Source organism: Heteronotia binoei, chromosome 3 (genome assembly GCF_032191835.1).
Source record: "Heteronotia binoei isolate CCM8104 ecotype False Entrance Well chromosome 3, APGP_CSIRO_Hbin_v1, whole genome shotgun sequence".
Classification (NCBI taxonomy): Eukaryota; Metazoa; Chordata; class Lepidosauria; order Squamata; family Gekkonidae; genus Heteronotia; species Heteronotia binoei.
In genome coordinates, this window is record NC_083225.1 from 53,151,041 (window position 1) to 53,163,645 (window position 12,605).

Sequence of the window (12,605 nt, forward strand, 5' to 3'; positions counted from 1 at the left end):
CATCAAAACCTTACTCTATTCACTAAGGCAAACCCGAGATACTGTATTTCCATTCCTTTCATCCTGTGAATTATGGACAGTCTAGTTCTCATTTTATCAGTGAGGCAAAACAAATAGGAGACCAGTAGGCCTACCAATGACATGATAGTTGTGAGCATCTAGTTGTATTGTTTTGCCATTTCTTCTGCTAATGGCAAATTGGCTGGCTTTAAAAGATGCACCCAGAGAGGACTTCCAACGGATTATCCTAAATGGATTACATGATATTGACACAGCTATGATCTAGATTGGGTGGAGGGAGAGAAATGAGAAGAGACAAAGAAAGGGAGAAGAAAGATCTAGGTATCTATAGGAAAAGGTAAATGTATTTATGATTTTAAAAAATTAAGGGTGGGCTACATTGTTCAGGTTGGAGTTAAAAGTGGACCATAGGTCTGGAATGACTAAGAACTCCCTGACACGGAACAAAGTCTGACAGAAGTTTTCCAGTATGCACTATATAGCTCAGCACTCATCAGGTAAACTATGGACTCCCCATACCCTATAAATCAGAAACAACATAATTTACTTTGACACCTAGCTAATACTCTCTCCTGGCTGCCTATTCCTAAAAGCTGTAAAATGATATCAGGGTAATTGCAATGCAATTCAAGACAGCAGTCAATAATGGAACTGAGTTTTCTTTCAAAATTGCATTTCAATTTAGATTGGGAATCTGCCAGTTTCCTTTCCTTTTCTTTCCAAATCAATACAACCATTCTCTCTACGTATTTTTTTCCACTACACATAAGCAAGATAATCAGTTCATCTTTTTCGTAACAACTCTAAAGTTTGTTTTTATTTGCTGCCTTTTGAAGTAAACAGTTTTATTCCATGACTCATTCATAGTCAGTACAAAAGTCAAGCTTGACATCACCCCACTTTGCCTACATTAGAGCCACTTTCTTGTACAGGTACTATTCTCTCTCTCTCTCTCTCTCTCATCCACTCAGCCAAAGCAGGCATTCCCCCACACCATCTGTGCATAGGCTGCCCTCATTCATCATCTAGAGAAGACCCATGGCTGTATGTGGCAGCTAAGTCCAGACCATAAGATTGCGGTCTCAGAAATTGAACATCTCGCCTGTTGTGGCAAGCAAGCTGCCCAGTGTGCTCCACAGCAGGTAAGGAAGGCACTCACAATAGGCTCAGAAAGATAACAGGTAGGAGGAGGCACTGCTTTCCTGTTGCATTGGGAAATTTAAAGGTATATTTCTCATATTCAGCTTGCAAAGAGCAATTTCTACCGCTCATCCATGACAAAGGTTTTTGCACTAGAAAGTCTGTTTCACAGTGTACCTCCCCCTTCCCCAGGGTTGCTTCCTTCACAGACACAGGCAAGGAGCATGATTTGAAGAAGCTCACAGTCAGAGACATTATATGTTTCTGTTGTATCATAATGCTTATCTCATGATTTAATTGTCTTTAGGGTAGGGTATATAATGACAGTGCTTGAGAGTGGAGTTTACTCTTCCACTTCAGAACTGCGTTTGTATTGACTATCAGTTACTATTTAATCATGGGTTACTTCCCATGATTTCTATTAGGCAGTAATTAAATTTTATAGCAACATTACTAGATCCTTTAATTGTATTTAACGTATAACAGACATTGTGGCTGCTCTGTACTGTCTGTGTTTTTTGCCTTGCCTCTTTCCTGTTATTGAATGGTTTGTCTGTGGATGAGAGCTGAGATTCTTTTCTTCAGCTCACCATACTTTTTCTAAAAGTGTGAAGGAAAGGATATCTGGATAAACTAAAGAAGCAAAATTTGGATTCTTTTCATGATTGGGGAAAAATGCATAAAATGCAAGTAATGCTTAGTTAAAAGAAAGACCTACTGCAGAACACCAATTAACTGTTCCACAAAGAACACCAATGAACTATTCCGCACAGATATTCATGAAAGAAAAGTGGTGGGCCTAGAACAAGGCAATATTGTTCATCTGGGTTATCACACAGATAGCACAGCACATTGCTTACTGGACATCTGGACAATTGCTCAATACTGCAGACTTCATTGGACTTGAAACCAATGAAATGTACATCTGATTCACTACATGATCAACACCTGTTTATGTAACCAAATGGTGGATAAGAATCAATGGAGTCTAAGCCTGTAATGCAATTACCTGAATGAACAAATCAGTACACTTAGGCATGGGAGAGATGCCACTAAACCAATTCATATGTAAGTGCTGTCAAATCACAGCTGACCTATGGCAACCCCAGCAAGGAGCTTTCAAAGCAAGTTAGAAGCAGAGGTGGTTTGCCATTGCCTTCCTATGCAGAGTCTTCTGTGCTGGACTGCCATCCAAGTACCAACCCTGCTTAGTTTCTGAGATCTGATGAGACTGGGCTATACCATACAATTCCACAGCCATCACTAAACCATCAGGGCATTGAAAATCTTTGCAGATCAGTACATGGAACTGAACTGATAATTCCACAGGAATACATTTATATAATTTAAACTGTTTTTCTCAGAGTTAATACCTCCCAGTGTTTCCTCTAAGCTGAGTTAGTGTAAGCTAGCTCACCATTTTTTAGCCCCTGGCTCACACATTTTTGCCTTAGCTCAGGAAAAATGGCCCCAGAGCAATTTATGCAGTAAAAAAAAAAAGGTAAAAGTAGTCCCCTGTGCAAGCACCAGTCGTTTCCGACTCTGGAGTGACGTCGCATCACAACTTTTTCACGGCAGACTTTTTACAGGGTAGTTTGCCATTGCCTTCCCCAGTCATCTACACTTTCCCCCCCAGCAAGCTGGGTACTCATTTTACTGACCTCGAAAGGAAGGAAGCCAAAGTCAACCTTGAGTCAGCTACCTGAACCCAGTTTCCACCAGGATCGAACTCAGGTCATGAGCAGAGAGCTTTACCACACTGCACCATGGGGCTCCTACAATTTATGCAGTAGCTCACAACTTTAATGCTCATAACTCACAAAGTAGAATTTTTACTCACAAGACTCCACAACTTAGAGAGTATTGCTCCTATTGTGTCTTCCTATATTATCAGTGTACAGTATGGCACAGTGGTCCATGCCGGCATTATTCAACCAGTTGTAGAGAAGTTTTGCAATATGGAGATCTTGCAATATACATAGTTCCTTCAGGCATTGGCCTGTGCTGCTGCTTCATTTCAAGAGAGCTACACCGAATGTCAAACTGGAATGTGTTTTGAAAGAACAAAGTGTGAGTCCAGTGGCATCTTTAAGACCAACAAAGTTTTATGTGTTTTGTTATTCTAATGCACAAGACTTAAGTCCCTGCCCTAGATCTTCCAAAGAGTTCCTGTAAATAAATGGTTCCTAGTTAAGCAGAGCTGTGATCTCGATGGCATACCCTGATCTTGTCAGCTCTCAGAAGCTAAGCTGGGCTGGCCCTGGTTAGTACTTGGATGGGAGACCACTAAAGAAGTCCAGGGTTGCTATGTAGAGGCAGGCAATGGCAAACCACCTCCGTTCATCTCTTGCCTTGGAAATCCTGTGGGGTCACCATAAGTTGACTGCAACTTTACAGTATTTTGCACTACCAGTTGAGCACAATGGTTCTTCTGACTGATTGCTGTTGCTACAAACTCAGCACCTTCAACCTGACTCTCTCTGTCTGCCGTGGCATATACTAGGGAAAGGCTAGTTTTAAAGCTGAAAGACTGGAAGTATAAATCTATTTTTAGATTCTATTAAATGGATGAGACTTTTACATAAATAGCAAAAGCATCAACAACTTACAATTTATTTGTTTGTTTGTTTATTGGCCTTTAATATTGCCCTCTCCTGTGCTGCAGGGTAGGTTGCAGCAAAAATAAAATAATCATTTAAAACATCATCCAGTATTAAAACCGTAGTAACAATTACATTTTACCAGATGGCAATCTAGCTCAGTTGGGGAGCGTTCCCAAAACTTTCTGCATGTAGATGCCCCCACAATAGACCAATTTCCAGATAGTGGGTAAAGATCATCAATACATCAGATGGAAAAAGTGTGGACCGTACAGCAGAATACAGCAGAGGACACCAATGTAATTTAGATACCCACTACCTCAATCAAAGGCCTGGGGGAACATCTCCGTTGTACAAGCCATGTGGAATTAAAGCATATCCCACAGGGCTTTGACCTCTTATGGGAGAGTATTTTACCAATCTGTCCTTTGGGCTGGGGATCATCATCAGTTGTCGGTATGCTGAGCGTAAAGCTCTTCAAGGGACAAATTGGGATAGACGGTTCTACAGATATGTTGGTCCCAGACCACATGAGGCTTTAAAAGTAAATATCAAGACCTCGAACTCAACTGGAAGCTAATGCTGCTGATAGAGCACTAGTTGTATTTTCCAGCCAATTAGGTTGCCAGCATTTTATTTATCCCATAATATCAAACTGTGTAAACATTTCTCATTGGCTAAACTGGAATCAGAAAGCCTTCAACAGTTTCTTTTAGAACGCAGTCCAGAGAATGAAAATTGCCATCTGTTCTATGGCAGGAGGGGAGAAATAATCACTCTTTTCTTCCAGTGAAATGTCTTTTTGATGCATCAAAGTGTCTTCCATTTCTGGTGTCTGCTGCCCATCGGACAGAGGATGTTGAAGGCAGGGCTGCTTTGTCCATCACATCTTCAGACTCATTTTCCTGAATATCATTTTCAAGCACTACATTCAGTTGAGGCTTTGGGGGTAACAGTGGTTTTTTTACCAAATACATATCCCTCGACTGATTTGCTCTTCGCCTGTGACCTGCAAATCCAACCGGTCCAGCTCTTGAGTGTAGGTGTTGCAGTGGAAGCATTTCCTGACGTTGCCACTTTTTTGGAGATGACCCTGACCGAGTTGGTGAACTTAATGTAATGAACACAGACTCCGAGTCACTGTCGTCATCACCTGGATTCAGATACAAGTTATATAAGAAGAGACTGTCCAAAGGGTAAATTACAGCACTTTCACTTCCTCCTTCACCGATTCTCTTTTCAAATGTAAATAGGTCATTTATTAACCAGCAACCAGAATATCATATGGGAAACAAATTTGCTCTCTGTAATGGCTCATGCAAAATTGATGTAATAATTGTAAAGCAGACATAATTAGAACAAATCTGTGCAGCTACAAGAGGCCACCTTGGGATTATCTCACAGAAGGAAATCTTGGTTTGCCCCTATGCTCACCAGGAGGCTGCATCTAATCCTGGCTCTGTGATGATTGCATTTATTTATTTATTTTATTCTACTTTTAGCCCGCCCCCCCCCCTAGAACAGACACAGGGTGAGTTACAGCATAAAAGACAATCAACGGTTAAAAACAATTAAAATATATAAAATTTAAAATTACAGAGTAACAATAGAGACTAAAATGGCAAATTCTGGGTGTGGTCAGACGTTGCACTAAAAGCGGATGCATCACGCCCCAATCTGAACCACCCAATTTTGAATCGGCACATTTCTGATCAGATGACCACTCCCAAAAGAGAGTGGTCCTGCATTGGTTCCGTATTTGAATGATCAGACATCGCAGACCTGTATCGCTTCTTCCTGTGGGCATGTGCTTGAAATAACAAGTTCCAGCCAAACCTGAGCAAAGAGAGAAGCAAATACGCACACGCACTTGGGAGGGGGGGATGAAGAGATCCTGATTGCCTTTCCATTATTAGTGTTATTATTGATGACGGATCATTTTCCAAGAAAGAAGAGCAGCCCTTTCCAAAACCTTTTTAAAAAGAGAGAGTCAAATCTGGATGATGCTCTTTTATTACAGAGCGAGCTGAAGGATGCAGTTAAACTTTTTGAAGAGAGTACGTTTCCTGGAGAATGACAATTTCAGTGTTTGGGGGGGGGGGAGCCCAAGGTAGCTGCAATGCATTTCATGCAATTGAAAAACAGCTGTTGTGAGAAGGGATCCTCGAGAGGGGAGGGGGGAGAGAAGCCTAGCCAGACACATTCGAACTGCCAATCAGCAGAGAACTACTTTCAGGGAGAAGTGGGACTTGCCGCTGACACATGGAGATCCCACATAATGGGGATATTATATTCCAGTTCCTCTAAAAAAGAAAGATTCTGCTCCCGTGTAGCCCGTATTGACAGGGGAAAAGCAAAACTCTGCTAAACAGTTATGTGGTCATGCACACGCATGAATTCGTCTGTTAATAATGGCACCAGAAACGGTCACAGTTTGAGGGAAGTGCAAACTGGCTGCATCGCAAATGAGCCGTTCAGACAGAAATAACCCGATTGTGTGCCGCACCAAGCAGGAAGGACTGGACTTTCTCTGGGGTCAAATTGCGGCGAGATCAATCTAGGGCAAGTCAGGATGACTACGAGTTGCTGCCGAGTAACAGATGTGGAAGTCTGGACGTGCTCAGGAAATCCGAATGGGAAACATGCCTATGTCGGAACTAAAGGAGCATCTGAACGCACAAACATGGCCTATTGTCCAGGTCCAGCAGGTTCTACAGCACTGGGATGGAATGAAAGGGGGGAGGCCAATAACAAGTGACGTCCACTGCCTTAGCTGAAACCCTGGCAGAAGAGCTCTGCTTTACAGGCCCTGCAGAACTGAAGCCCGTAGGGCCCGGATCTCCAGGGGGAGCTCGTTCTACCAGGCAGGGCCCAGGGCCCAAAAGACCATGGCCCTCGTCAAGGCCAGATGGCTACATACGGGTGTCACCAGTATGTATGTTACACATTTGCAAACATGTTTCATGCATTCACAATATACCCATTTTTGATATGAAATATCCTTAAGGCAAGTTTCTGGTCCTCAGTGTTCCAGAGACACATGCATAAACTTTAAGTAGCATCTTAAAGGGCTTCCCTTTCTGTATCCTGCTTCCAGTGCTCTCATATCCTTATAACCCATTGGTTTGCTTTCCCTCCTGCTCTCCTTGTAGCAGAGTTCTCACTTTTACCAGCTGTCACAGGAGGCAGACTTTAGATTCAACTTGTTGATTTCAGATGGAAGCACTATGTTTGATTTTCGGAGACTTAGGCACAAACTTAGCTGCCCTGATGATTATCTTTTATGGAAGACAGAATGGAGGCAGGGGGTTAAATGCTGTCTCTGTGAAGAGCAGGAATGTGTGAACGTGCTAAATGAAAACTAACTGCCTACATCTTGTTGGCCACATCCTAATTCAAATCCCCCATTCTGATTCAAAACCATTATAGGTGCTGGCAAGCTGACAGACATTATTAAGCAAGGCATGAATTAAAACATCCGCTTGTGGCTTGTTGCTCATTATTTTGCTGGAAGGGGCAAAGGGGCGTGGAATGGGGTGCTTTACCAGGGTGAGGGGTTTCAAGAAGGCCAAGTCCGGCCTGGAGGCACATTACCATAGTCCATTTATGCCACATACATTTTTGTAAATAACTCTTAAGAACAGAAGAGTGGCCATGCCAAATCAGACTATGGGCCTTATTCCTGTCTGCAGTACGGCCAATTAGTTGTCACAGGGCAGCCCACAGGCAGGCCGCTGACAACAACCCTCCCCTGCTGACTGACCCCCAGTCTCATTTGATTGCATTATGGGAGAGTATGGGAGATCGTACTTGTCCAAATGATACCTGGGCCATGTGCAAAAGTCTTACCTGATAAGTCATAATTCCTGGCTTCTCTTCTAGCTTGCTGAGCATTGCCATAGGGGAGAGACAAATAGCGCATGTTTCGTACAGCAGCCTGTGGACAAAGGAAAGCATCCAGTGTGTTAAGGACAGGGGACATCTTAGTGTTGCTGGAATCCCAGACACCAGTCCAGGATGGGGCACAGAATCCCTGCCACCTCCCAGCTGGCTGCCCACTTTGGCCAAGCAAGGCATGGCTTTCACCTCAAGCAAGGTTGGTAGGAGCCGCTGCTGCCACTGCTGCTGCCAGAAGACAGCTGCTCAAGTGCCAGATGGGATGGATGCAAGCAATGCGCTAAAGCCAGCCCCATTTAAGGGATCTCTTACAAGGCATCAGGGAGCAACAGCAGCTCATACTAAACATCCCCAAGGTTCCATTTTGCAGCAGGATCTACAGACAGCTGCATCAGTCCAGGCTGAAGTTTCAAGCAGCAATTTCTGATGTACTTTAAAGCCAACTGATAAAGGAACATGACAAAGTTTGAGTCCAGTGGCATCTTTTAGACTAACAAAGTTTAATTTGGGGCATAAGTTTTCATGTGCATCAGATGAAGTCTGCATGCACATGAAAGCTTGTGCCCAGATTTAAACTTTGTTGATCTTAAAAGTGCCACTGGACTCGGATTTGCTCTATTGCTTCAGAACAACACAACTATCCACCTGAATCTACAATAAAAGAACGTTTCTCCCAAAAAATTGTTCTTGTGGGAATAGATCTTAATACAACTTCACTATGATTATAAAAGAATCAGTAGGACTAGAATGGGAGGGACTAGGTTACTATGGGACAAGTCTGGTGGATGGAAATTTTGGCTGCATCTTCACGGGGGTGGTGGGGGGGGGGAGAGAGAGTTAATAAAGAATTAAAACTGATTCCTCCTTGTTGCAGACCTGCCTTCATAAAACATAGCTGTATTACCTGACCACCCAAGTTTGGAATCTCAGGGAATGAATTTTCCACTAACACCAGAGACAAGATGTAGCTCAGAGCTTGAGAATTATGTTTTGTGTGACTTCCTGCCCACACTGTGAGAAAGACTGGCATTTAAGGGAGAGGCTGGACACAATGCTACATTTGCTTTAGGTATTATTGCAACTTTTTACAAGGGCTTTATGTAACAGACTGCTACTCATGCTGGTAAACAAAGCACCTACTCTCAGGCATAAAGAACAGGAGGAAAAAAAAAAGATGCCCTGGAAAAGATATCTTTCTCTCATGATACTGAAAAGCACCTGAATAATCACAATCAAAAGGTGATATTTTCCCATTATGCCTTCCCTCGGTAGCGACTGAAAGGTAAACAGGACAAAGAATAGACCTGTGTAACTCTTGAAAACATACAAATAAATTGTGAACTGATAATGTCTGATTAATGCATTCTAATCAAAATTGGCCTAAAGCTAGGGCACAAATCTGCAATTGACTGTAGCCTGTCGTTTATTAGTAGCATTGTTGGGATAACCATTTTTATTAAAATGGAATCTGCAATGAAATTTGCATCTCTGGTCTGCTTCAGAAACTGAAAGAGTTTCAAAATTAGAGACAAGTTAACAATAACATTGTCTGTATAATTATATTTCACTGGATCTAGGTATTGGGGTCTTTAAGGTGCACATAGGGTCACAGCGCATTGCGACTTTGGACAAAATGTGCCATCACTGCTGTAGTTATGCAGCACTCTAGTCTACAGAACACACGGTACACTATCACTGTAAATAAAGAATATCTTGTCCAACCACTGAGGTTCTCTGACTAAGGAAGAGTATGTAAATAACGGAAACAAAAATAGGCCTCACTAAATCCAATACAGCCTATCAATTTTAGTATCGATCTATGCCTTGGAAAAAGAGCTTTCAAAGAGGAACACCTACTGAGATTTTTTTCATAGACCTCTTTTCAATGTATTTCTTCTGCTTTTTCCTCCTTAACTTTCTCTCAGTTTCATCATCTTCTTGAGCAAAACAGGTTCTATATTTTAATTTCCTATTCCTCGATTATATTTTTATAAAAGTGTACACAGTGTAAGCCTAAAGATATATTTCACAAAATTAATTGGCTGAGCAACCATGGAAGCTTCAGCAGAATAATAGCAGGCACAGATACTTTTTTCAGTCACTTGTAACATAGCTTGCTTGACTATGCATGTATATATATTAAGAAATATTGTTTTCTACCTGCTGGAGAAAAGGGGCTTTTAATGTTTGAGGTTTATGAAAGTGAACATCCCTCTTTTCCAACTAACTCACACCATTCTGATGAATTTTTTGAAACTGGGGGGGGGGGGTTAAAGGGAGTGCTTTCAAGAGTGAGCATGTCTTGTTCTGCAGCATATTAATCATTTTTATGTTAGCCACACAGATGGGAAAAAAACAATGAAGAGAACACTGGCAAATCTATCCCCTCATCAGCACAAAGAATCTTTATTCTGCTACAATACAGAATCAAGGCTTGAGGAATAAGATTCTCAATAGGAGAAAATGCTCCGTGGTCCAAGCCTACACTGGTTATAAGTGGCGTTTGTATTTGTAGACAATCCAGCTATCTCAATGGCTCAGTTCCATGAACATCACAGCGTGTGTAATAGCTACCTGTCCTCCCCAAGGTAGGCTATTTCCTTTCTTCATAGGCTGTCTCTGACTGTGCTGGCGTCGGATGAAGATTTCTTTTGCTTGTTCCTGATTTGTGTCATTGGCAAGACGGTGTCTGTTGTATGACAGTGTCTGAAATAAAAAACATATTTTTAATGTTCATCCTAATAATAACAAAGTCAGCCAAAAATGAGAATACTTAAATCTAGTGAAAAGAGCTGTGAACAGACAAGACAGCTCTTTAGTCAAACCTGAAAAATGACTCAGATTTGCAGAAAAATCTGAAACCTAAAAAAAATTGCATTGAGGAATTAAAATGCCCCAAATGTGGTGGGTGCAAATGATCAGCCACTTGAGCCGCAGATGGGGTTGGTGCAAGTGGTAGCAGCTACTGTCAGATGAAACAGGCATGAGCAGCCATCAATGCAAGCAGGTCGCCTAATCCACAGATGATACTGGGGCAGCAGCAGGAGTTGCTTCATCCCACCTTTTGTTAGCAAAGAGAATGGGGACAGTTGACCCCTCAACCTGGAATGGAGGGCAGCTAATCTGGTTGCCCATTAAAACTGTCCCTGCCTCTTAACCATTCCTTATTCTTAAAAGCAACAACAAGCAATCTGGTAAACTTTAAAGGTGAAATGCATGCATTCTGGGTTTGAACTTTTGTAGTCTTGGATTGATTTAATCAGATACAGGAAGTAGTTTAAGAACTTGTTAGGTGGGATAAACCAGCACTGTGCAGTCAGACGAAAAACAAGAAATATAATATTTGCTCTCATCAGTAATATTTGTGCCCCAGTTCAGTTAACACCTAGGGACAAAGATGAACTCCTAAGTCTCAGTGGGACCAGACATTCCCAGGCCAACCACACCACATACTGTTCAGTTTGCATGAGCTGAATCTATAAACATAACCTCTTCAGAGGGAAAATTACTTCTTCATAAAAAATCAGCTACAATCCTTTTACATACCTGAGCAATTTTAACAGCCCTCAGGATGGCTCAGACTTGAAACACCATTGCTGTGGGTTCACTCTTGTGTTTACAGTCTTGGTACCCATAACAAATACCTAACATGTACATGGTGTGACTGCATATTTAGACACCTGCATACCTGTACCTGAGAGTCATAACTAGGCCAATGCTCCCTGAGGCATGTATGTTGCAGGGATGTAGACAACAAACAAAAATCTTTTTTTCCATTCATCAAACTGGTAGGAATTAAACTGCCATGATGAGATCTTTTATTAACATTTTCCAGAATCAAATATTGGTAGGGAGGGGTTGAACATTCTACTTTGCACATGAATTTTGTTCAAAGTTATCACAGTTCTCAGTTTCTGTAAATGAGGTCTTGCAAGCTGAAACTCCTGGACAATCTTCTGGGACTGCGTAACACAACCACAACTCCCTTTATCCACATTCTGAAAGCTAGGAGTGTCTGCCACCTAGTGCAAGTTCCTGCTGTCTGCAGCTGTAAATGACAGCCAGTCGAGAATTAGACTAGTGCTGGTGCCTCTAGTTTTATGTACTATGGGGACGACATGCAGCAAGTACAATCTCAAATTAGGGCAATAAAAAGCACACACCAATAAAGGATCTAGGCCCCTGTTATCCCCTAATGCTGTTCTATAGTTCAATTGCAACCAGCAATGCTTTAATTTCTGTATTCATTGCCTGTTGCTAAGGGCTGAAGACATGCAAACATATTCTTTTATTCTATAGCTATAGTACTTGTTACCAGAATCAAAAACTCACCCTTTGCCTCACTTGATACAGATTACGTGCCAGCATATTCTGCAGGGACTCCACCTCTTCAGGTCTTTGCGTCCTTTGATTTCTATAAACCCTGCAAACAGAAAGGGAAGGCAAACATTACACTGACTAGATCAACTGGCCAACAGCTACTCCTACAAAGTGGTTCTGTACACAATATATTATTAGTATAATTGGGGTTGGTATAGGATGCCTATTAACCTGGGACCATAAGGACTTACTCATCGATCAAAGGAGCAAACATTTAGCTTCACTATTGTAGATGTCTGTATGTGTGAATTTGTGAATCAACTGGTGCACTCTCATCACTTTAAATATTGGCTATGACCAGTGTTACCTCTAAGCTGAGTTAGTGTGAGCTAGCTCACAGTTTTTAAGCCTCCAACTCGCACATTTTTGTCTTAGTTCAGGAAAAATGGCCCCAGTAGCTCACAACTTTAATGCCAGTAGCTCACCAAGTAGAATTTTTGCTCACAAGACTCCACAACTTAGAGGGAGTATTGGCTATGACCTGTTATCAAGGCTAAAAAGAAAACATTAGAGCAAGTTAAAACAAATGGGAAAGTGAAATAATAGTCAGCATCACCCTATCTTTGA

At 41.8% G+C, this 12,605-nt stretch overlaps 1 protein-coding gene across 1 annotated transcript in view; it reads right to left on the minus strand.

The window, feature by feature from the left end:
- Nucleotides 1-4,386: 4,386 nt before the first annotated feature.
- The window catches only part of SLC9A4 (solute carrier family 9 member A4), a 33,277-nt gene continuing 25,058 nt past the window's right edge, over nt 4,387-12,605 (minus strand). The window contains exons 9-12 of the mRNA XM_060235093.1: nt 11,991-12,081; nt 10,233-10,364; nt 7,611-7,698; nt 4,387-4,914 (exon numbers count right to left, since the gene is read on the minus strand). Of these exons, the coding sequence (XP_060091076.1) occupies nt 4,535-4,914; nt 7,611-7,698; nt 10,233-10,364; nt 11,991-12,081 (691 nt within the window). The 3' untranslated portion in view covers nt 4,387-4,534. The remainder of the gene's footprint in view (nt 4,915-7,610; nt 7,699-10,232; nt 10,365-11,990; nt 12,082-12,605) is intronic.